Here is a 27,033-nt window from a genome sequence, read left to right as displayed (position 1 = left end):
TTTTTTTTTAAAGTTGACTCTGAAAATGTGCTTAAATTGTTGCAATCTCATGATTAAACTTTAAAGGAATGAGTTGCTTTTTATGGATGAACAAAGAAAGTGGTTCTTGAGATGGAATTTGCACCTGGTGAAGATGCTGTGAAGACTGTTGAAATGATAACAAAGATTTTAGAATACTACATAAACTTAATGAAGCACTGGCAAGGTTTGAGAGGATTAACTTCAATTTTGAAAAATTTCTACTGTGGGTAAAATACCATCAAACAGTATCACATGCTACAGAGAACTCTTTGTTGAAAGGAAGTCACTCCATGAGGCAAACTTCATTGTTCTCTTTTTTTAAAGAAATGGCCATTACCACCCCAAACTTCAACAACCACCACCCTGACCAGTCAGCAGCCATCAACATCAAGACAAGACCCTCCACCCACAAAAGGCTTATGACTCTGAAAGCTCAGATGATGGTTAGCATTTTTTTAGCAGTAAGGTATCTTTTAATTAAGGCATACACATAGTTTTTTTTTAAGACATAATGCTATTTCACTCTTAATAGACTATAGTGTAAACATAACTTTTATATGCACTGGGAAACCAAAAAATTAATTTGAGTAGCTTTACTTGTGGTATTTGCCTTAATGCAGTGGTCTGGAACTGAACCCACCGTATCTCCAGGGTATGCCTGTACTGTCAGATTATGATAAACAAACCTATATAAAATGCATTTGATGTTCTGATGAATCACATTCTAAATCTGTTTGACACTTTGATTTGCCTTTAGGTAGTTTCTGCTTAAGAGCTGAATTATTTTAAGATTAAGAAAAGGGAAGAACTGCACTTTGTGCTCACGTTTACTTTTTTTTTTTCACGTTTACTTTTAGAACCATTCTTAAACATCCTATGCTTTTTAAAATGTTCTGGTCATGTTCCTTGGCCTTAAGTAACCTTTCTAATAGAACCTGCATGATTCTGAACTTCCAGTGATGTTCTTTGGCTTAGGAGCAGAGAAATGTGAAGGAGTGCCTGGATTTTTCTAAGAAAAGGCTACTGGATTCCTTCATAGTCAATTCAGGTTGTTCTGGGCTTATCGCAAACAATACATATTCATTTCCTTTTTGCATATGATTCAAAATGGGCTTCTCTAGCCCATCACTAGATTTGACTCTCAAGTTATTTACTTAGTTACCTCTGACTCTAAGCCAGTCAATTACATGATAAAAGGAAGGGAAGAGGGAAAGTGGGTACTTTAAGAGAACAAGGAAGAAAAGTATCAGAAGTTCTTGGGGGAAATTTGTACACATGATATTGTAGAATAAAGATTTCTTGAATGCCAGAGACTTGGTGGAAGTTCTAGGTATATTTTATTTTTCCCAGTTCTTTGTCATAGGAGAAGATGTCCCCAGGCCTTGGCAATTTCAGAAACATCTCCCTAATAACATCTTAGTTATTAAAATAAAATGTTTTAAAGACTCCAACATTTCAAAGCAGAAACCATGGTGAGTGTGAATTTTCAGCCTTTAGCCATGGGTTACACAAAATATCCTGTTAACCCTGTTTCCTGCATGACTACATATCTAAGCTTATACAAAGAACAAGAGGTCTATCAACATTTTGTAGCCGAACATCTGTAGCCTGTCATCATCACTACCCTCATTTCTGATATTCAGCCCACTGGAGTTAATATGTATAATTTCTAGGAACCCTAAGGTGATTTAAAAGAAAGCAAAAGCTTCTCCTAATTGGTCAGTGATTTTTTTTATTAATATATTTTTTTCTCACTACTTTTCAAGGTAGAGGAAGAAAAAGGAACATAATAAAGAATTCACTTGTAGTTTTTTAGGACTTTTGTAAGTTGCTTATTTCAGAAACTCTCTGTATGTATAGTCAAGTAACAAAGGATTCATTGTTAACATTCTCTTATAACAAAACAATTATAGGCAATATCAGCTAAGTACTTGTCCTGTGGCATGTTCTGTGACAGCACATTTTTTCATGTGACCACAATCCTGTGGAGTAGGTACTGTCATAATTCCCTTTCACTGAAGAAACTTAGAGGCAGTGGGATGCTTATCCAATATCACCTACTTTGTCAGTGGTAAAGATTCTGTCCCTGTCCTATACTGCTTTCTTAGGCTGGAAAAAAAAAATCTTCCTTTAAGGTCCATTCTGCACAGCAAAAGAAACAATCAACAAAACTAAAAGGGAATGGGAGAAGATATTTATAAATGACATATCCCATAAAGGGTTACTATCCAAAATATATAAAGAACTTATAGAACTCAACACTCAAAAATCAAATTATCAAATTTAAAAGTGGGCAGAAGACATGAATAGGCATTTCTCCAAAGATGCTGTATGCCTGGCCAACAGATACATAAAAAGATCCTCAAACATCACTCAACATCAGGGAAATGCAAATCAAAACTACAATGAGATATCTATCACCTCTCACCTATCAAAATGGCTAAAATTAACAACATAGAAACAATAGGTGTTGGAAGGATGGGAAGGAAAAGGAAGCTTCTTGCACTGTTAGTGGGAATGCAAACTGGTACAGTCACTCTGAAAAGTAGTATGCAGGTTTCTCAAAAAGTTAATAAGATTTGGGGCACCTGAATAGCTCAGTTGGTTAAGTGTCCAATCCTTGATTTTGGCTTAGGTCATGATCTCAGGGTCATGAGATTAAGCCCTGTGTCGAGCTCAGAGCTCAGCAAAGAATCTGCTAAAGTTTCTCTCTCCCTCTTCCTCTGCCCACCTCAATGTTCACTGTCTAAAAAAAAAAAAAAGTTAAAAATACAACTACCCTAGGATCCAGGAATCACACTACTAGGTATTTACACAAAGATTACAAAAACATGAATTCAAAGGGATGCATGCACCCCTATGTTTATAGCAGCATTATTTATGATATCCAAGACAGAAAAGGAGCTTCAGGGATTCAATTAATAAATGGATAAAGAAGAGTGTTTATGTATATGCAATGAATTATTATTCAGCCATAAAAAAGAATGAAATCTTGCCATTTGCAATGACAAGGGATGGAGTTAGAGAATATAATGCAAAGCAAAATAAGTCACAGTTAGATAAATACCATATGATTTCTGTCATATGTGGAGTTTAAGAAACAAATGAGCAAGAGAAAAGAGAAAGGGCAAGTGAGAGAGACAGACATACTAAGAAACACACTCTTAACTATAGAGAACAAACTGATAGTTACCACATGGGAAGTGGGATGGGTGAAACAGGTGATAGGGTTTAAGGAGTGTGCACTTATCATGATGAGCACTGGATGATATATATGAAATTGGTGAATCAATGTACCTCTGAACCTAACAACACTGTCTATTAACTATACTGGAATTGACATAATAAAAAGAAGGTCCAAAGCCATAAACTGGCATTTACTTAAACACAGTGGGTTAAACAGATCCATTTATTTTTGCTCCTTCCCTTAAAACCTAAAAAAAGGGAGAGAGGGAAACGGAGAGGGAGGGACCAAGGGGAGGCGAGGGAGGCAGGGAGAGAGAAAAAAAGAAATAAAAAATTTTAAGTTCGTTGGAACAAAAAGTGAATGGATGAGTTGTCACTGAGTTAGCAGGAGAGGAAAGTGGAAACCTAAGTGCTACAGAAGGCGAATCAAACAAGAAGGAATTAAATTTGATCAACAGAAAACTTGATCACTAGAATCCTCAGAAAATAGAAGAGAGGGATGGGACTGAATATGAGAGGATCGATTCAGAGTCTGTAGGAGACCAGCCATCTCCATTCCCCTGGTCTTGTAGCTAGTCCACCATTCCTCTTCCACCGTGTCTGGAAACAGGTTTCCATTACTGAGACACAGAGTCAGTATGAAACAGATCCTGAAACACCTGGTGTAGCAGAACAAAAAAGCAAGAGAGGAGGTTGAAGATGGGGATACAGAATTACACGAAAGTATCCACTAAATGATGAAAGCCTTCCCCTACCCTGTTCAGCTCCCAGATGCTGTCTGCCAAGCAAATACCAGTCCTGTCCACCCTTGCCCCAGGAAGGAAACTGAATGCATTTCCTTCTGGAGAAACTGATTAACCTATTAGAAAAGACCTGTAGATACAGGTATCTGGAGTCCTTGCTCAATCCTAGAGTAATGTCAACCAGCTGACAAATCCCAACCAAAGTTCCTATTCAACTTGCTGGTGCCAAAGAGACATTTAACAAAATCCTCAAACATGAAATTCAGCCCAAATAAACACAGAGAAGAAAAGGAACCTGAAGGAATAGAGAAAAATGTATGGAATGGGGGTGGGGAAGCTAAATTATAACAACAGACACCCTACCCCCCAAAAAAGAAACTCCAATGATTAATATCTGTAAAGAGATAAAGGACATCATAGTATTCATGAAACAGAATTGGATGCTATAAAAAATTATATAATGAAAAGAAGTCTTGGGAAATAAAAATACAATAGAAATAAATTCAGCAGAACATCTGGAAGACAAAAGTGAAGATATCTACAGAAAATCTGCTGAAAATTGGCAAGAAAATTAGAACATCAGTTTAGGAGTCTAATATCATGATAATACAAGTTTCAGAGAGAACAGAGAAAGTGAAGAAGAAATAAAAAATAATACAGGAAAATTTTCCAGAATATATCTATGAGTTTTAAGATCAAAAGGGCCACTAAATATCCTCTACAGTGTCTGAAAAATACTGTATATCATCAAAGAAATTTCAGAGTACTAGGGATATACAGAAGGTTCTACGCATGAAATGAAAAAAATCATACACAAAGGATCAGAAGGCAGAAGCTCATTGGATTCCTCTACACTAACACAAGAAACTAGAAGGATCTGAAGTAATTCCTTCAAAAATCTTAGGCATAGTCTATATTCCAAACCCAAACTATCAATTTAGTGTGAGGATAGAATAAAAACGTTTGTTCAGATAAGTAGGATCCAGAAACAATTTGTCCTACACTCTTTCTTTGAAACCTGCTAGAGGGTATACTTCTGGCAAATAAGAAAATAAAACAAAAAAGTGAAACAGCCTTTGGGAATCAAGGGAGACAACATAAGTAAAGGTGAAAAGTACTTCCAGGATGACATTGAAGTTTTAGGGGAGTGGCTGTGTGTTAAGCCTGGAGAGCTAGTCAAGAATGGAGCAGAGGGAAATCAACAAGTCAGGAAATGACAGATGTTGGTGAGGATGCAGAGAAGGAGGAAACCTTGTACATTGCTGGTGGGAACGCAAACTGGTACAGCTACTCTGGAAAACAGTATGGAGGTTCTTCAGAGAGTTACAAATAAAGCTACTCTATGACCCAGCAATTGCACTACTAGGTATTTACCCCAAAGATACAAATGTAGCGATCCAAAGGGGCACCTGCACCCCAATATTCATAGCAGCAATGTCCACAGTAGCCAAACTATGGAGAGAGCCCAGATGTCCATTGACAGATGAATGGATAAAGAAGATGTTGAGATACGCACACGCACGCGCACACACACACACAAACGGAATATTACTCAGCCATCAAAAACAATGAAATCTTGCCATTTGCAACAATATAGATGGAACTAAAGGGTATTCTGCTAAGCAAAATAAGTCAATCAGAGAAAGACAATTATATGATTTTTTTTACTTGTATGTGGAATTTAGGAAACAAAACAGAAGAGCATAGGGGAAGGGAGGAAAAAATAAAACAAGACAAAATCAGAGAAGGAAACAAACCACAAGAGACTCTTAATCATAGGAAACAAACCGAGGGTCATTGGAGGGAGGTGGAGGACAAGATGGGATAACTGGGGGATGGGTATTAAGGAGGACATGTGACATAATGAGCACTGGGTGTTATAGAAGACTGATGAATCATTGAACTTTACCTCTGAAAATCATAATACCCTATATGTTAATTAACTGAATTTAAATTTAAAAACTTTTGTGGTATGTATTAAAAAAAATGGAGCAGAGAATGGGGCATTCTAGGAAGGAGGTCTTACGCATTTCAGGGACAGTACTTTTGCAGCAGGAAGATTGCATGAGAAAAAAATGTTTAAGAAAATGCTGACTAGCTGCACTGATGGTCCCAATGAGAGCTGGTGAAAAAACAATTCAGTGTAAAAAGAAAAAAAAATCCATGACCAAGACTGGAAAAATAGAGTGCAAGTGTGCCATAGTGTCCTTTTCCAAATATTTTAATAATTAATACTGATTGCTCATATTTGTATAAAGTCTCTGAAATAGTTTTTTGCAGTGGAATAATCCTTTATTTTGAAATGTCATATCAATATGAAACATGTCCAGGTTATATAACTAGTAGCAATAAGAGTTTCTAGAGTAAAAAATGTCAAAAATGTCTACTTGTTCTAAGTGTGGGATGACAACAACAGCTTCTATTGGAATAAATATCCAAACTTTTACTTGCCTTTATTAGGGTTGGAGTACCCTGGTGTACGGTAGAAGTCTCTTGGCTTATGACTGTATATAAGGGTTTTTCAATTTTTATAAATTCCAAGATAGTTGTCTCACCTCTAAACAGTATACTGCAGTACATGCTAAATTCACCATGGACCCAGAAATGAATAATTTCCTAGAATATGAAATGTTGATGTTTATAAATTTCATATGAAACTAGAACATGGAGGAAATTTGACACAAGGAGGGGGAAAAAAGACCTGTCGATCTGGGATTATATCTGACAGATTGCTCATAACTAAGTGGAGTTTGCTTAGCAAGAGGAACATGCCTATTTTCTCATATCAGGCAAAATTAATTTATTCTAGTCTACCCAGAGTATACAGTTCAAAACGATAAGGATCTGGGAGAAAGACATGAATTCAAAAGTTCCATTTATACATCTGCTAGACATCAACAAAGTTGGTGTAACTTCTGGTCCTTTTCAGAGGTTATGGTCTTACGAAAATGTCAATTTAACTCAATCCAACCTCCCATCCAGCTCCATGACACAGAGTTAGAGTCCCAGGATGGGCTCACCAAAACATTCCAAATTGGCCCATGTCTTAGATGACTCCTACAAGCATGAACCCTCCGCATTCTCATTCCATCCAAATCCAGATTTCTATGTTTGGGGCCTGAACTGGATCCAGGTTCAAGTCTGCATATTTGCCTGCCTGCATTTCGTCTACTCCAAGATCTTCCAGTATGAGAAGACAGCAGATCAGACACAGCACCAGATACAAAGCAAAAGCATAGCTGCTGCTCATGATCTAGCTCCAGGCGAAACTTCAGAGTCAACAAAGGGAGCTTTTGTTCGTTCCCTTGTTATAATGCAAAATAACAAATGCAAATTTCTTTCAAGCTGCCTTCATGGTGAAATGGGGACCAGGGTCCTCAGTGTAACTTAACTTTCAAGTAAAAGGAGGTTCTGCAACCACCTAATTGCTTTTAGTAACCTCCTCCTACCAGGTTTCAGTAAAACAAAAAATCCTTTAATAACTTCTCTCTAGTAAGGCAGCTGTTTAGTATCAGAAAGCCTTAATAATGACACAACCAAATATAATTCTGCTTTTTAATGGTAGAATAATTAGAACAAACATGCAGTGGAACTCTTGCTGTTATTCTAGAATGCTTCATCATCAATAATCCTCTCTTCTCTGTGTAAAACCCCTTTGTGATACAATACAAATAAGTGTAAACATTTCACATTTGTTTTAAAGGATGCCCTTTGAAGAAAGCAAGAGCTAAGAGCTACAAGGGAGAGGAGGGCATGAGACATGAAAATACAATCATCCAAAGCAAGGATTTACCCCATGGCTAAAACTATTTGGAAGACCAAACTATAAACTCAATTTTAGAAAGTACGGAGAACAAAAAACATTTTTACTTTGCAAGGCATTGTACTCAGGCCATCTTTTATGGCTTTTTTTTTTTTTTTTTTTTGCTACAAACACTGCATATAATGATACATTCCTGAAACCAGATGGCATATGAACTATTTCAACAAAGAAATGAGGACAAGAAAATATTTTGTGGTCTTTCCAGAAATCTTTCACAACCTTCATATTTAATGCCAATTACTAGGAAAGCAGCAAGTTTAAAATTATAGCTGAGGCATATAATTACCCGTATTTGACCTATTTATAAACTCTTATGAGGAAAAAGAATACTAGATAGCTGCACCTACTCTTTTTGGTTCCTGACATAGTGAAGTAAAAATATCTAGATAGTATGTCAGTGACTCCTTGGTTTTACTAGCTTCTCATCAGGAGGTTCGCACTGGAATCCCTTAAGTGCTACCTACTGTAGATACCCACATCATTCCATTTAAATAAAAAACAGACCTAAGGAACGCCATGAAATGGAGCAGGGCACAAAGCAAATACATTCTCAAGGTTTCTGAGTTGAGATGAGGTAGAGCAAACACAGTGGGAATGTGAATGCAGAAATTAAGTAGATGGATAAATTTACTGGGGCATTTCCTCTGAGCAGCAACAAAAACCTTTTACAATCAATGCACATACTAACAAAAGCCCTCAGAAACGGAGCCCAGATGTCCATCGACAGATGAATAGATAAAGATGTGGTGTATATACACACAATGGAATACTACTCAGCCCTCATAAACAATGAAATCTTGCCTTTTGCAACAACAGGGATGAAACTAGAAAGGGATTAAGCTGAGTGAAGTCAGTCAGAGACAAATACCACAGGATTTCACTCATATATGGAATTTAAGAAGCAGGATGGAGGAGCATGGAGGGAGGGAGGGAGGGAAAAATAAAACAAGATGAAATCAGAGAGGGAAACAAACTATAAGAGACTCAATCATAGCAAACAAACTGAGGGTTGCTGGAGGGGAGGTGGGGTAACTGGGTGATGGGCAGTAAGGAGGGCACAGGATGTAATGAGCACTGGGTGTTATATGCAACTGATGAATCACTGAACTCTACCTCTGAAAATAATAATACACTATATGTTAATTAATTGAATTTAAATTTTAAAAAATATAGAAACCTGGGGCAAGAAAGGACAAAAAAAAAAAAAGAAAAGAAAAGAAAAGAAACAGAGCAGGGAGTATTATACCAGTGAGAACCTTCATATCCAGAGGTCAGAAGACATGAACCTAGTATACCAAAGTTTGAGATTCAGCAATTAATTTATAGTTCTCTTTTGAATAATGAAGCAAATTTATGTGTTTAACATATAAGTGATTTAACCAGCCAACCTGTTTCATGAAAATCTGCACAGTTTCTTGAATTAGCTTAATACATGAATTATTCTTAAAACCAAATGAAAGCATATTTAATACCTTGCCACATATGGAAAGGTTTTCAAAAATCTACATCGATTCCATTGTTATCTACAAGGTTTGTATAATCATAACTTTAGTCAAGTAAGGAAGCAGTCATTCTTAGGTTTGTTGAGAAAATGAATCATCTGCTTTTACACATGAAATAGAAACCAACTAAAATAAACCTCCCTGTTACTAATGTTCTCACCATTAGGTGATATATTAGTTTGAATGAAAAACTTACACATTAGCAGAAAAAATAAATCAATGGTAAAAAATTGGCAACCTCACATATTTTTAGCCTGAAGCATAAAGAAATAAATTCTCCAGTAGTAAAAGTTGAAGACACAAAGTGAAATTCAATATATATGGATGAGAGACCTGTTAATTGAGAACAATTGTTCAAAATATTCAAATATAGGAAATAGGCTTGTTCAATAAAAACCCAATTCAAGGTCTGCCTTGAATAGAAAAAGTTAGCAACTATAAAATGGTAGTAACAGCAAAAGGGAAAATGACTCAGAGGGAGAATGAAATGGGAAGGTAGGAAAAAGGAACAGTGGTTGTGATTAGAGGACTCTCAAAATCTTAAGAACCTCCAAGTGCGGAAGGAATTTAAGACATTATCTATTTGAGTGGATAGTTGAAGTGGAAGTTAGATCAAAAAAATAAGCAGCAATCTGGAGCAAGAAAGAAAGAAAAAAAGGAAACAAACAGAGGCAGTTATTATACCAGTGGGAACCTTCACATCCAGAGGTCAGAAGACATTAATTATACTGGAAATGGCTCTATCAGCTTCTAACTACAAATAATCTTCATGAAATAACAGCAAGTGATCCTCCAGGATATTCTCGTTCTCTCATCCTCTCATCTTACCTCTTCGGATGCAAACATCTCCCCTAAAGCTGTCTCCTTGTTCTCCCTTCCCTGGTTGTCATCCTTCTCCGGATTCCTTCTATTGTCTGCAGGATTCTTTGACTGCTTCTAACCAACAAGGACACTTTCTATTCTCATCAGAAATGCTTTTGTCAGGACACCTGGGTGGCTCAGTGGTTGAGTGTCTGCCTTTGGCTTAGGGCGTGATCCCAAGATCTGGGATAGAGTCCTGCATCCGGCTCCTTGTGGGGAACCTGCTTCTCCCTCTGCCTGTGTCTCTGCCTCTGTGTGTGTGTGTGTGTGTGTGTGTGTGTGTGTGTCTCATGAATAAATAAATAAAATCTTCTTAAAGAATTTTTTTAATTAAAAAAATGCTTTTGTCTTAACTGAAATGTCTTTCTTTGATGATGCTACTAACTTCATCACGATCTTCTCTGAGCATGGAGGGCTCTGCATGCTCACCTGTCTTCAAAGCTATTACAACAGTTTTGCCTGTCATTCACCCAACATCTGCTCCTTTTTGAAGTCTATGTGCTCCACCTATATCACTCTCTCTTCCTTGGTTGTCACCAACAAGCTCAGCCATTTCCTCATTTTTCTCAATGACTTTACCATTTAGCCTTTCATTTCCTGCCATCACTTCTGGCCACCATCCATGTTAAGTTCTTTCTAACATCTTAACTTCATGGTTCCTTGACCACTTCCTCTACTGCTATGACCTTAACTTCCACTTCAACTATCCACTCAAACAGATAATGTCTTAAATTCCTTCAGCACTTGGAGGGTCTTTAAGATTTTGAACTTTCAGAGTCCTCTAATCATAACCACTGTTCCTTTTTCCTATCTTCCCATTTCATTCTCCCTTTGAGTCATTTTCCCTCTTGCTGTTATTGCCATTTTCTTGAGTCATTATCTCTTTCCCCCTTAAGTCCTGATCTGCCTTTCTCTGCTTTCCTTTCTGATGCCACACACTGCTTGGATGAGGATTTCGAGGACACTTCTCAAGGATCATCACATTAAATATTATAGCATCTCCATCTTGCCAGTTCCTCCCTTCAGAGTAAAGATTATGGTTGAAATAAAGTCACAAAATATGCTCATTGACTCTAATATGTGTTCTCACTTTTGCTAGGAAATGGCATGGCACTCCTTTCTTGGTATCCTGATCACCTCTCAGAGTTCTCTTCAGCCTTTTTCACTGTTCTTAATCTCACACTTACCATAATTATCCTTCCTATTTCAGCAAATGTCTTCATCATATATCTTACTGGTAATATTGTTATTTGGCTTAGCACTTCAGTTTTCTGTTCCTACATCTTTTCCCCTTCCCTGCTTCTTCTTTTTTTTTTTTTTTCTCCCTGCTTCTTCTGAGGGAAAAGTTTTCATCCTCCTTCCTGTGGAAGGCCTCGTATGGATTATACATTAAATATCAATCTTCAAAACAGTTGGCTTATTTTCAACTTAAAGGTGAAAAATTATCTTATTCCTGTCACTTTTGAGATGTGCAATTGAAAGAATGGGAGTTTTGGTTGGTGTGGGGATGTGAGAGTGTTCATGGAGAAGCAAAGTCATTCTGGAGTTTAGGACATTTTCTGAGGAGGGCTTCCAAAGGTGGGTCCTAGAAACTCAGATGGAATCCTGAAGCCACTGGCTTCTAGAAGAGAGAAGCTCCAACTGGGGAAAGTGAGAATATTCAGTACCAGAACATTCTGCTTTCAACTGTGCTCAAAATTGAACTTGGATACTCTTATGGAGAAGGGAGCATCTATGATGAAAAGAAGAATGAGCTGAGGTTAAATGCAGAAGGGAGGATGGTGCAAACAGAATTGGAAGTGCTTATTTCCTTCAAAATACCACTTTGTAATTACAAATGTAATAAACCTTAGTGTTGAAAAGCTGAAAAATCAGGACTACTTAACAAGAAAAGATAATCTCAAAACTCCACCAAAGAACCAACGGTATTATTTTGATATAATTCCTTCTAATAAAAACATTTTTAGTTGGTTTAAGTTTTTCTCATAAAATTGATATTAAGCTGTATATACATATAATTGTTTCTAGTTTTCTGGGGCTTAACACTACGTTGTTATTTTGACATGAGATCCAAGCATCATCTCTGAGCATACTGCTCATATATGGCTCCATCTGATTTCTGAGCTGAGCCCTGGCCCTTCCAAAAGGCCACTACCCAGCAGGGACTTTAATCAAATTACTTTGTAATCACTAAAGGAGCTCTCGTACATACTGAGGCAAGATGAGACGGAAATGTTGAAGAAATATTGCACCATAGTTTTACTCTTTCATGGAAAGCATCTATTATTTGAGATGCACATATAGGATTTCTTGTGGATGGTTGAGGACCACCTTTGAATGCACACGGGGTATCTGTAAGTATTTCCAACTATATTTTGGACACAAAATAAGACTACCAGCCATAAAAATAAGGACTCAACCTCCTTTTGGAAATGTAATTAAACATTATATTCACCAAAACACTAGCACAGCAAAGTACTATTATAGTACTATTATTCTAATATCTAAGAACACGACACTGTATCAGAGCCAATTTTTACATGAAAAAAATCACAAGGAAGAATACATCAAAATGTTATTCCTTAGTTAAAAGTTTCACACTTCAGGAAGTTCCTTGATTGAATTTTCCATTTCAGGGAAGGGTTGTTTTTACAGTGATCCAACACCAACACTGTTAATGCATAGTCATCATCATGTTGTATTTATGAAGAGCCCATATCTGCATGCATGGCCAGGTGCTACAAGATTAAGGCCATGATCTTGCCTACATTCCTTATTCACCATTTTCCAATGTGCTTGGTGAATGTGTGCGTGTGTTTGTATAGATGTGATTTTATAACAAACTGAAAACACTACGTTCTGCTCTTTTTGCCCTAATATTATTTTGAAGGCTCTGCTCGTTCCATAGTTTGCACTTTCACTGCTATTAGACTGCTTCGTTATTTGACTAGACTCAGCAGATAACAAAAACCATTTAACCAGAAATGGAAGTCGCTGCCTATTTAGTCTTCAGGATCAAAAGCAGAATGGCTTATCTTCCAAATATTAAATTAGGAAGAGAAGGCAACTGGGTTGCACTGAAATTAACTTAGGAATTAGTCATTTGCCTACAACATTTACATAACTTTAAAAGATGTGTAGAATTCATTGGTGTATTCTTGCCGATATGATCTTAGCGATCACTAAACCATATATTATTCAAAGGTAATGCTTTTGTTTTTTTCATCTGTGTCCTCAGCACCCAACACATTGCTGATGCTCAATTAATAGTGAATGAAAAGTGTTAGATTTTTAAATACATTTATGTACACTTAAGACCTCTCTATAATTGCTTGATGATTATACCTCTTCAATCTCCGTTGCTTATTTTGCCTCAAACTGTTGCGCTTATCCTCTCCTTGCCTGTGTGTTAAACCTATAAGGTAAGGTTTACAGAACATAGGAAACCATTTATATTCTAATGTCAGTGATATAGTGAGTTCTTACATCCCAATTAGTAGAGGGTATTTATTCATGAGAGACACACATAGAGAGGTAGAGACATAGCAGAGGGAGAAGCAATTAGTAGAGGTTAAAGGATGGAAAAATGTTCAACTCTCTAAATTATACTGACCAAGCCGCACGTTGGAGTTCGAGCAGCCGTCCAACATCAACAGGGCAGGAAGGGAGTAGCACAGAAGCTCTCAGTCTTTCATCAAAAGTCTGGCATCTGATGGGAGTGTTAACATGTCAAGTACACACACCTTGAACTAGCGGTTTGATTGTACTGTGGCCAACTGACACTGCAAGTATGTACTAGAGAAGGAAAATGTCCTCTCAGACCTTTCAAATGTCTCACTTTCTCCATGATATTTTAAAGTAAGATGTTAATGAAAAAAAAAAATAAAATGTTAATGAAACACAGGAGAAAAGGAGGAGGAGTTGAAAGGGTCCCCAAATTGAGTAACTTGGCTGAACAAACTTTTCCAATGTCATTCTATTCCATGGGATTCTTATTTAGTTCTTCATATCATTCTGTATAAGGTAAATGAGGTCAGCTGGAAAAGTATGATTAAGTAGGAAAACTCTGGAACTGATGAGGTTTGAAAACAAAAGTCTCAGTCCGTCTAGGTATGAGGTTAAACGGAACAAACAGGCTTGCTCTAATCGTAGGAGAGCTTGCTCTTCCTTTTCGTTGGTCTGTTCCTGCTTCACTCATTCAAAAATGTTTTTGATCATGTCAGCCCTGGTCTAGGTCCTGGTGAAAAGGCAGTGAAAAATGGTCAAGGTTCCTATTCTCAAAAAGCTCGCATTATAATAGAGGGGCAAAAGCAGTACACATACTAACAAGAAGTCAATAGGAAGCTATCAGAAAGAGTTACATGCTATGCGGTCATTAAAGAGGATGATTTATTGAGAAGAGCCAAGTTTAACAGCTGGAGAATTAGCATTAGATTGGGTGGTTAGGGGAGGTGGGGACATTAAGCTGGGAGCTGAAAGCCAGAAGGGGCCAGCTACTAGTGGAACATTCTGGGGAGTAGAACATTCTAGGCCAAGGAACAACTTGTGCTTGAAGTGTGGGGGAAACCTTAAGGAACTTCCAAATATAGCAAGCTGGGCATAGTTCAAACACTGCTAAAGAGAGGGACATGGGCTGCTCTCTCCTCCTCTTCGGTCTCTCCGATACACCATCCTCATTCTCACACAGGCAGTGAGAGGCTGTGTCTCTGATTTTACACAGTGCTGATGATCACTTAGGGCTGAAGACACCGCTTCACTTCGTCAGGCCACAGCTGCGCTGATGTGACACACAAAACCCCCAGGGCCTCAGTATGAATGAGCATCTAAGACATGCCCCTCTCTTGAGACAAGAGCTGTGGGAACAATGAGGTGTCTAAGGGTGGGACTGAGAGGAAAGAGAAAGAGATGAAGGTCATGAAATGCCATCATTTCCAAAAGCCCGATTCAGCCTGAAATCATTTTACCCTTTTCAGATAGGAAATGACGATGCTTTCTCCTTAGAGGCAAGGGATAGAGAAAGCAGTAAGACCAGGACAAAGAGTTAAATCCATATCTAGCTTAGCTGTTGATTAAGCATGTTAAAAATTCTGGAAACATTTCGTTCTCATTCCTCCAGTCAAAGGGCATGGACTCTCAGGCTGAGGCACCAGAGTGGCAAGTGTGCATCGTGTTATCTGCTGACTTGTCCTTTCCTGGGTGCGAGGACTTGCCTGTTGGTTCGCCCTTCAGAAATCTCCCTTTTGGCTTCTCATTTTGCTTTCTCCACAGGTTTATAATCTCCCTCCCTCCCACAAGACAGGAAGAATATTAAAAACAAAGAAGCAAATGAGATTTGAAAGCAGCATGTTATTTAGATATTGTTTGGTCTAATTTAGGAGGTGAGCTCAGTGGAAAAACATGACCACAACCACGCTTTACTATATGTTTTGCAAATCACCTACTAAATTTGGCATTCCAAAGCTTCCTTCCAGGGTTTATTCCTGGGGATCCCATACATATCCATGCCTTTGAAGGACTGTGTTTTGGCAGGAATAAAGAGAAACAGGGATTTTCTTTCCTATTCACAAACTGAGCCCTATGTTTATTTTGAATCTTCAGACATAATTTGCAGGGAGTGGGAGGCAACAGACTTATCTGGGGTACTCCAACAAGGAAAACAATGTAACAAATAGTTCCTAAGGTAGGTTTGTATTTATTCCTTTCTCTTTTTCTCTGATAAGAATTAGGACTTCAGCACCATGTTGCTTCTTTTCTTTGCACTGTCATAGAAGATTATGAGTATCGAACACATAACTCTCATTTAGGAATTTTTCCTGTGTAGTATTCTAAGTGCACTTCTATTCCCACCGCAAGTGGTAACATTATGCCAAAAATCCAATGTGCATGGCATCTTCAGTAAGAAGAGCCTATTGAATCATGTTAAACTTCTACTTGAGGGACGGTATTTGACACAAAGACATTGAGAGATGCAGAAACTGAAGTGGATGTCAACAGGATGCTGAGCCAGGAAACTGGCCCTCAGGACAGGTAGGGCAGACTCTGGCTGGAGGTCTGGGAGGCTGCAAAGCTACTGGTGAGGACTTCAGGTGGGATATAAGGGATCATGACTGCTAAAGAAAACAATTCTATCTTTCCAGTTTAGTCTTGGATTTTTTTTTTCTTCTCATCATCAGTACTGCAACTATTGAGAGAGAAAATGCAAAGAGATTTTCTTTTTGAAAATGATAATTCCTTAGCAATCTGACGAGTCAGGATGCCTGGGTGGCTCAGCGGTTTAGCGCCGCCTTCAGCCCAGGGCGTGATCCTGGGGACCCGGGATCCAGTCCCAAGTCGGGCTCCCTGCATGGAGCCTGCTTTTCCCTCTGCTTGCGTGTCTCTCTCTCTCTGTGTCTCCCATGAATAAATAAATAAAATCTTAAAAAACAAACAAACAAACTACTACTTTTTTTTTTAATTTTTATTTATTTATGATAGTCTCACAGAGAGAGAGAGAGAGAGAGAGAGGCAGAGACACAGGCAGAGAGAGAGGCAGGCTCCATGCACCGGGAGCCCGACGTGGGATTCGATCCCGGGTCTCCAGGATCGCGCCCTGGGCCAAAGGCAGGTGCCAAACCGCTGCGCCACCCAGGGATCCCAGAAACTACTTCTTTAAAAAAAAGAAAGGAATCTGACGAGTCAAACATGCCTTTTGGGTTAATTTATTCCAAGAGTAAATGTTTTAATTCCTACTATTTACCCCCTCCAAATTGTTTTCTATTTATCTGATTACAAATGATTCAGAAGAATGAAATGGCATAAAATATAGCCCCAAAATATAAGCCTCTCCTTTCTTGAAAGGGAATAAAATCACAGGCTAGTGGAAAAAGATTAGAGCAATGCATACTTTTTAACTGCCAACAGTAAGAGGCAAAATTTCATTTTCTCTCCAATGTCTGAAAAAGGAATAGACATGTGAAAGAATTTTAGTTGGTAGTTATCTGTCTGTAGTCCTTGTCAGTAATTTCAATGCCATTCTAAATTATTACAGATGTCATTCAATGGAATGATGAAGCATTCCTCCATCAATGGCTCACTTGTAAAACAATGAGAAACCTTTTCGGAAAAGACCATGACAATAGAGAAAGGATTGGAAGACTGGACTGAACCAGTAACACTAGTTCAACCTCAAAAAGGCAGGATGGAAGAGGAAAAGCAAATAGCATTCACTTTTTAATTTCTTCTGTATTGTTTGAATTGGCACATCAAGTATACATTTACTTTGTAATTAAGACAAATCCAAGAAAGTATTATACCTCATAAGAAAACTTTAAAATATGTATTTTGAAAGTGTTATCACATATTTTTATTTTCTACCTAGTAAACAGCAGGTACTAATACAATATGATAAGAATTAAGTGATACTCTGAGAATATATTTAAGCACATGAAGATTTGGGGGAAAAAAAAAAACAACAACCAGTGGTAAAAATTGGTGTAAGTAATGTTACTTGTAAGCTACCAGGTTTTATTATTAGGTGATTTGCCTTTCCCTAAATTTCCTCATGAAGCAGAGTAAACCCTCTATTTGGATAGTAAGCAATAAAGTCCATTTTTCTATACCTTACATTGTATTGAAAATCTGGCTAATAGCAAATCACAGTTGTCACTCTTTAAACTTAAGCTACTCATCTTTTTTTTTTTTTAATTGATTTATTTGAGAGAGAGAAAGTGTGTATCCATGAATCAAGGGAGGGGAAAAGAAAGGAGGGAGAATCTCAAGCAGACTCTCTGTTGAACACAGAGCCCAACATGGGGCTTGATCTCACAACCGTGAGATCATGACCTGAGCTGAAATCAAGAGTGGGACACTCAACCAACTGAGCCACCCCAGCTCCCCTAAACTACTCATGTCATTGAACTCAGAACTCTTTGGTAGAGATACCCCACCCCCATCACACATACTAACATCCTTGTAAAGCAGAGCCATGGGCTAACAAGTTGCTGAAAGTCCTGAGATAAGAAGGGCTGTAAACGCCTGTTCACAGCTCTTCATGTTTGCTTTCCCGTGATTTATATCTAATTTATGACAGTCATTATGGTAGATACACTTCATTTAATCAATAGCACAGAGAAGTCCTCATCATTAAAAGTCTTTCCCAGGAGAGCAGGTCCCTCATTTCATTAAAAGCACTACAAATACAGATTCAAAATACAAAGATAAAAGGAGAAAGCAGTAACAATTAATTTCTGGGATGGAGCTGCCAGGGTCTAAATCTCTTTTAAGGCTGCCACTTTTCAGTTCATTTTACCTATTCAGCATCTCAGTGGAGCTGGAGCACAGGTATTAAATGTTCACCCTGTATCTTTTACACTACTGTATACACCACTAGTAGCCTAGCTGCCTGAAAAACAAGTTTGGCCAAAATGCAAAATTAAGTGCGAGGCAGTAATAGACAGATTTTTGAGAATTCAACACAAAATTGTCCAGAAGCTTCTTTTTCTAAAGTTGTCTGCCCATTTGCTAACTTAAGACATTTCTGTGGCTGATGTATTTGATTAGTCTAACAAGGCTCATGAAACCACTTAATAAACAAAGTGATGTGCAAAGGTAAGACATTCTAATTGAAACATCTTATACATTCTAACATTTCTAACAAACGAGCTGATAACAGGAGAAGAGTAGGCTGTTCAGTACTAGGGAAACAATAACTCCTAGATTCTGGTAAATTCATTCGAATGGAAATGTGACCTCATAGAGTAGACATTTTATATGATTCTGACATCTCCACTGACCTCTATCAAGGCAGTAATTCTAGGTCTGTTATGCTATGATAGAAACTATGGAGTTAATTGATTTCTGCCTCTCTCTGACATTGTAATGGCTCCATTCATAACAACTCTCCACTGTGTGGTGCCAACGGAAACAGCTCATGGAAGGTTTATCATCCTAAGAAAATAATGGATATCAAATATGAAGGTGGTATTCATGAAAAGAAGCAATTCTATGGAATTCCAAAGCTAAGTAAGCTGTATTATGTGGGGCACTCTTCTCCCTGAGGAGCCTGGTTATCTCTGGTTTCATTCCTCTTCCCCAGGTTCTGCACACAGAATTTCTAACCTCAGCTTTCAGTTTTCCCAGGATTATCTCTGTCAGATTTCCTTACTGATTCTTAAATTCAAAACACTTGGAAATGTTTTTAATAACAAACTCAAAGTAGGTCTCCTTTTCAATCACCTCTGGGGAGTGGCTACATCCTTGCTATACATTGGAAAGGCCACACCACAAATAGATATTTTTATAGCTGAAACCAGTTATAGCTTTCAGCAAAGGGTAGATTTAACCAAGTTTTCTCATTTACCTTCTTTATTTTTAGGCATCTTTTATATTTTTGAAGGACACCCAACCCCTCACATTGTTAGCAAGGTCACATCAGCTAGGGACAACTTGCCTGCAGAAAAGGCAACCTGCCATATAGTTGAGTCCAGGCAAAAAGTTTTCCCTGGCCAGAAAGGCAATTTAGCAGGGGTATGGAAAATATTATAAAACCATGCAGAAATACTCACAGTTTTGGTTTGGCAAGCAGAGGTGGTGGCTCCTTAGTGGGTGAAAGCAGGACAGCTGGTGTTGGAAGAGATTTATTACTGTTAGCTTTGCCGTTAATCAGTCCATTTACTCCATGGCTGGGATGGACTCCATTTGTTTCCCTCTCCGTAGAATTGAACTGCATCTGAAGGGCTGCCATGCTGAGTCCTAACTCAGGGCTGTTCACCTGCTGGATCTCAGATGGTTTCTTTGAAGCCAACTCAAAGGAACTCGTCTCCAAGATTGGAGGAGGAGGTGGAAAGTGTTGGAAGTGATCATTGTTGGATTCTCCCACTGAGTCATAGTTACAGTTTTCAGTGTTGGCTAAGGATGTGGAGAGAGAGGGAAAAATAAGAAGACGCTATAGTTGAACTGTTATTTTCATGCTGTCAGAGACTACCTGAAAATCCCTGTTCCCCACTAAGTAGTTAAAGAGGAGGCAGCTCTGCTGCCCTCATATTATCCACAAGCAAAGCCAGATGGAGGGTCTGGTTCTTCCAAATTGGTTTTCAGGGACTGCTACCTGTTTCATTTCCTGATTGTGCCCACAAGCAGAGAGATGAACTACCAATTCATCAACAAATTTCAAACAAGACCTAAACACAGAAGTTGGTAAAAAATGACAACACAAATAACATCAACTAATAATGCCTTCTTTGCTCACATTGCAATCCGCGGTTACGAATGAACATCCTACCTGTGCCTCACTGACATTAGCTCAAACTCTAAAGGCTTTCTGTGATGGGCAATGGATATTCTATTTAAACCTAAGGAAAATAAAATTCTGTCTTATGATCTCATACATAATGTTTTTCCAATTCAGATAATTGTCACGGCTGTAATTCAGTACCAAAGAAACTTACTCGTTAACTCTCAATAAACTGAAAACATCTTCCGATAAGATCATGTCATCCTTGGATTCCTCACCTTGCCCAGAGCCCAACAGAACTCCTGGAATGTACTCAAAAATCCTTACTGAGCTCAACTGAAAGCTCAAAAAATATTTGTTGATTATGTTTGGCCTGCAGCAGATTCACCTCTGGTGAAAATGGGAAAGACCGCATGCCAATTTTTGCCACAAAATTGTTTACAGACCAGAGTTTTTGGCTCTGTTGTTGGAGATGGCACTACTGCCAGGGCCATCTGACGGAGCAGTCTCAAGCCACCTCAGGATCAAACCCTGAAATCCTTCCTGCTCTGCAGCTCCAACTGTGGCACCAGACTTTCTGTTTCCTGTGTCCATATTGGCTCCATCACCAAACCAGTCAACTTTACATTTCTTTTATTAACCAAAAAAGCATTTACACAGTTTGCATTCCAATATCCTTAAGCCAGTCTTGTTTGTTCCTCTGCTGCCACCTAGCACCAACTTCTCACTCTTCTGAAGACATCAAAGTGCAGTTCAATTCTCCCCAAGTCTATCTCCTGCAGCCACAACCCAATTCTTGATTCCCTACTGTATGTACAATGTGCCAGGCTTGGTCAAAGTATTATTTTAAAAACTACTGCAAAGTAAATAACAGTGATGAATCAATAAAAGTAAGTTAAAGTAAAGCTGATTAGTAAGAGGAGAAAATAGTCAACTAAAGACATAGGAAAAAGCTTTCAGGTAGCCCTTGCAAGTGGTACATCTATGAGTTTAAAAAAAATACCCAGGGACGCCTGGGTGGCTTAGTGGTTGAGCATCTGCCTTCAGCTTAGCTCATGACCCTAGGGTTCTGGGATTGAGTCCTATATCAGGCTCCCCGCAGGGAGCCTCCTTCTCCTTCTGCCTGTGTGTGTGTCTCTCTGTGTCTCTCATGAATGAATAAATAAAATCTTTAAAGATATATATATCCAGGGGCACCGGGGTGGCTCTGTCAGTTAAGCACCTAACTCTTAATTTCAGGTCAGGTCAGGTCATGATCTCAGGGTCATGAGATCAAGCTCCCTGCTCAGCAGAGTCGGCTTGAGGTTCTCTCCCTCTGCCCCTTCCCCCACCACGCTCTGTCTCAAATAAACAAATAAATCTTTTTTTAATTCAGATTTTTTTAAAAAAGATTTTATTTATTTATTCATGAGAGACACAGAGAGGGAGGCAGAGACACAGGCAGAGGGAGAAGCAGGCTTATGCAGAGAGCTGGACACGAGACTTGATCCCGGGTCTCCAGGATCACACCCTGGGCTGAAGGCAGCGCTAAACCACTGAGCCACCCGGGCTGCCCTGGCTAGTTTTTAATATTAGTTTTAACAGGATAATATACTGCTTTCGTTTTTTTCCATATCAGAAAATTCATTTTCAATGAAATTTGATTTCTAAGATCTTCACAGCTTCTCCAAGTTACATTAGGTTTACCTTGTATTACTTTTTCAAAAGTTTCAATCATGGCTCAAACAATGATTTGTGCAAGGACCAGCTCTTCAGTTGGCCATTGCAGAGAATGACCGCACCTCTGATTCAGAGGTGGCTTTCTGCTGTTAGCATGATTCGGAGTTAGCATGAGGATGTTAGGAAACCAGACCCATTGTTTCCAAGACCAAGCTGCAAGACTTAGAAAATAGCCCCTGTGTTCAGTTACTACACTGTCATTATCTTTTTGTTTTTCATCTCTACTTCCATTCCCCCTCCCCCAAAGCCTTTGTTTCACGATGAGACACTGGTTGTTAGGATAACTCCTGGAGTGGTAGCAAGCATTCCTAAGGGGTGAGTTCTCCTCTAGGGTAGTTCTTTCTGCTGTGGTGAACCACACACCAACTGCTAGGGAACACAACCCAGTCAATTTTTTACTCTTCACATACCTGAGGTGACAATCAGCTGGGCAGTGCTGGTTACAGATCCATAATCATTTCTTGCAGAGCATGCAAAGATCCCTGCATCTTCGGGGAAAGTCTCAGCGATAACTAGGGTACAGATCTCCTCTGGAAGTGAAAAAAATAGAGTAACTCATCAGAGTGAAACCAGGAAGTCACCTTGAAGAGGTCAGAGCCTCTGCCTTTCTAAAACAAGCAAATTAGGTAACAATTACTATACGATCTCTTTACAAAGTATTCATAATAGAATTTTTTTACATTTAATTTAGCAGTTCAGCATCATGGCCAAAGCTTGGGAGTCAGACTCATTCTTTGTGACTTTAGACAAGACCAGCCTTGGTTTCCTCATCTATAAAATGAGGACAATATATCCCTAATGGGGCTATCTGTGAAGATGAAATGAGATGTTTGCCAAGTATATAACTCTGCACTTGGCATATGAAAGATGACCAGTAGCTGCCAGTTCTATTCTCCTCTTCCCTAGTTTAGTTGAGTATATGGGGAAGTTTTTTCACCTACAGTGCAGATGCTTTTTATGTCTGCTTAACTGAGAAGCAATTAGCAGGGAAGCTCAATCTTCTCTGAAATGCTGACAATAGGGAGAAAAGAACAAAATATGTAGATGCTGGGCCTGCACACAACTACTGTGGAAGCTACTGTTATATATTGTGGCAGTATTGGATTGTATAGCATGAAAAGCCCAGACTCTGGCACCAGCTGCCAGGGCTTGAATAATGGACCTGCCATATCTTGCCTTTGTGACTTTAGTCAACCTCCACTTATGTGCTTATCTGTAAAATGGAGAAAATAACGAACCTACCTATAGGGTATTAATCATGCCTCATAAAATTAACTATCACAGGGATACCGTGGCAGATGATGACCATGACAGTGACAATACAATACCTGACTGTAACAAAGCTCTCATCAGGCACTAGGTACAATTATCAACACTGAAAATAGATTTAATCCTTTTGTTAATCTCACATTTTAGGTTATTATTAGCCCATTCTATAGATTGGAAGCTAAAGTGCAATAAAACTAATTGATTTGCCAAGGTGACAGAGCTAACAAGTGGTAAAATCAGAATTCAAGCCAAGTCAGGTTCCAGACTCCACACTCTTAACAACCACCTCCTCTTGTGATGGGCTATACGCTGTGTTTGGGACACTGCCTGGTACATAATAAATGCTCTGCTAGCAGTAAATATAACCTGTTAGTGTTAAAAAGCCAAATCTAGAGTGTATTAACTACTTTTAAATTGAATAATTATATTTTATCAGTAAAACATATTATATTAGTAACAAAAGAAGTGATTTATTTTTGATTCCCACAGAGACTCTATTGATTATTCCCATATTATGTGGGCAATGTAAGACTTAGTATTGTAGACTTTTTGCAAGAATGGCTGCAATTACTGTCTTCTCTGCATCCACGCAGAGTGTGGATGAGTGTAATGTGACTCTGCAACTCCTTCTATCAAGTGGCACAATCTACTTCCCCAATCCTTAAATTTTGGCTGGCTGGCCTTGTGAGTTGCTTTATTCTAGGATACAGTGGAAGTGATGTTGGTCAGTTCGGAGTCAAAGCCTCAAGGGACCTTGTTTGCTTCTATCTCTTGGAACCCTGTTGAAATGCTAGGGGAATAAGGCAGTGCTGGTCACAGGAAGAGCTACATAGAGCAGAGATCAACCATTCTAACAAATAACAACCTAGACTAACTCATTCCCAGACCAACTCAAAGCTGACCACAGCCACATTGTTAGTCCAATGAGGTTGGCCAAGCCTGACACATACCATAGAACTACCCAGTTGAGGCCAAGCCAAATGGCTGACCCACAGATTTATGAACTAAATAAATGGCTGCTGCTTTAAGCTACTAATTTAGGGGATGCTGTATTGTGCAGCAACAGCTAAGTGATACAAGTGGAGAAGAGAAAATGTTTCTCTACCAACCTCCTTCTCTGACAGCCCGCTAAGAGAAAAGTTTTCTGACTTGTAGAATAATGTGTCTTCCTTCAATCAAACTATCAGTAACAAAAATTAGTAAATTTGTCTCAAAATATATTTTAGATTTCAAAGACTGAAGAAAAAAGTACCACCTGGGGGTAAAAAAGTTTTACCTTATAAAATGAAAATACTTTTATCAAAAGGATCTTTAAATATTTCATTTTAAAAATACAAATAAAAGTAATAAATATAAACAAATCACAAAGTATAAAACGAAGTCTTCCTTTATATTACATTCATTGACATTTATTTAATTACAAGTTACTTTAAATTCTTAATAATGCTGTTGCTTTGTTTCAAATAGCATTATTTTCTCTTTTTGAGATGATAGGATCCCTGAAGACTTCCTGTGTTAGATATGGTGAAAAATATTGGCTAATATATGACTCTAGCTTTTCCACAATTAACTGGAATACTTTTGGGGGCAAAATAATGTGACTACACTGGATTATACTGCAGCAGGTAGTTATATACAGTTATATACAGTGACATCAGGCCTCATAGGACTTAAGATGAGCTGACTGTGATGGCTCATTTCACATCCTACCACTGAGTAACACACTTTTGAAGTTTTGCAATCAAAATAGACCTTTAAAAGACACATTCAGAGTATCCAGTGCAAATGTAGATTTATATGTATAATCCTACAGAATTTTCTGGCTTTCTCAGTTTTTATCTAGGTGAAAACAAAGCCAATTGGGTTCAATATTAGCAGTTAATATTTACTTCCAATTGCTATAGTCTTGATAATAGGACAAAGAAAAAATTATTCAAGTTCTGAACCGAAGTTATATACTATGTTTTATTATTTCAATATTTCTATAAATCATGCTCAAATTATGACTATATCCTATAAAACAAGAGCTGTAGTGTAATGGGGTAGGAAGGTGTAAACTCAGGCATGCTCACCTTCGTCTCAATCAGTAAAGATTTGAGAGATATGGATACATTGGAAGTACACAATTATTATGCGATTAAAAAGTTCACAGAACAGAAGAAAAATAGATATGATAAAATGATAAAAATGATAGCATGATTTAATCCTGTGTTTTGACTGTACCGTACAGTACAGTTCTTGGCCTTCCAACTGAAGAGGAAGATAAAAAGTGTGGAAATAATTCAAGTTGGAGCTTCACATAAGATTAACCATTTGGAAAGTGGGATGTATCTGGGAAGGTACAAGGGACTGGAAATTTTTTAAACTAAATACATATGGTTACAGAAGGAGTTAAACGTATATTTAACAGAGAAGGGTAAAACCTAGTACATCACTGTTGTAGGGGATTTTAGAGACTGACTAGCCCAAATCTCTCATTTCTTCAGGTGAGGTTCAAAGTGATTGTCTCAAGGTCATGGTTAATTAATGCTAAAGTCAAAATGCTGAAATAGTCATCCTGCCTCCCACGAGCAAGTTTTATTTTTATTTTTCTACAGGACAAGGCCTTTCTAGTAGTTCTGCACTTTTTTCCTAGTTCAGGGGCATAAAGAACTCAGAGTAAAATGAGGTAAGAAAAGATTTAAGTTTCCTGAATCTGAAAATTTTAATTACTCTCATTATCCAAGTAATTCAATAGGAAATTCATCTGCACAAGGAGATGTGCTGTGTGTCCTCAGAGATATATTAGAATGGGGGTACAATGTGGACATGCTGGTATCAGAAGAAATGAACAGCCTAATTATTTGACTTCTGGCGGAAAAGATCCTGACATACTGGCTGCCCTCTAGAGATGGGCTTCGGGCAGAGGTGGGTCACCTTTATTCCCTGTAGCAGATGATGCTGGGAGTCAGGAAAACTTCCCGGCTTTCAGCACCCCCAGGTGCTTCCTGCCTGGGGAACCATCGCCCAAGTCCCTGCACCATCTTGCCAGTGTCTGATGCTCTCTGGAAAGGTCCTCTCAAAACCTTGGATAATGATGATGATGATGATGATGGTGATTCATACCTGAAAAGATGGCAATTTCTGGAGACACTTGGATACCTGACACCAGTTCAATACCTGAGAATGCCTTAACTGTAAACATAGACATAATTCTGTGCGTTGAAACCTACATTGAGAAACAGGATAAAATCTCATCTAGCATGGATGATGTACAGTGGTTTTAGAGTGATGATCTTGACAATTTTAAGTTCTTTTTCAGGTTATCTAGGATTTTGTGATTTTTTAGTTATGGCCATTTTATATATGCCATATATATATATTTTTATATATATGGCAATATATATATAATATATATTTTTGTATATGCCATATTTATATATATATAAATATGTGTGTGTGTGTGTGTGTGTGTATATATATATATATTTAAGCCTGAGCACGCGCGTGTATACGGTTGCCCCTTCGAAACCAGAGGGCCCTTTCGAGAATGAAATTTTATCTTCACCACATTCTTTCATGACTTTGAGGATAGATTACAAAGCCTCAACATGGTCACAGAACCCTAAATTATCAGGCTGCTACTACTTGCCTGGTTCCTTCTGGTCTCTCCCCTCCTCTCATTCTGAGCTTAGGGCATTCTGGCTTCCCCTTGCAAAG

General features: G+C 38.3%; 1 protein-coding gene across 4 annotated transcripts in view; it reads right to left on the bottom strand.

Moving 5' to 3' along the window:
• PALLD (palladin, cytoskeletal associated protein) overlaps positions 1-27,033 on the bottom strand; it is a 421,753-nt gene that overhangs the window by 191,527 nt on the left and 203,193 nt on the right. For all 4 annotated transcript variants that reach the window (XM_038573555.1, XM_038573556.1, XM_038573558.1 and 1 more), the window contains exons 9-10: positions 22,476-22,595; positions 19,679-20,021 (exon numbers count right to left, since the gene is read on the bottom strand). In XM_038573555.1, the coding sequence (XP_038429483.1) occupies positions 19,679-20,021; positions 22,476-22,595 (463 nt within the window). The remainder of the gene's footprint in view (positions 1-19,678; positions 20,022-22,475; positions 22,596-27,033) is intronic.

This window comes from Canis lupus, chromosome 25 (assembly GCF_011100685.1).
Source record: "Canis lupus familiaris isolate Mischka breed German Shepherd chromosome 25, alternate assembly UU_Cfam_GSD_1.0, whole genome shotgun sequence".
NCBI classification, from domain to species: Eukaryota; Metazoa; Chordata; class Mammalia; order Carnivora; family Canidae; genus Canis; species Canis lupus.
This window is presented reverse-complemented; position numbering and strand designations above follow the sequence as displayed.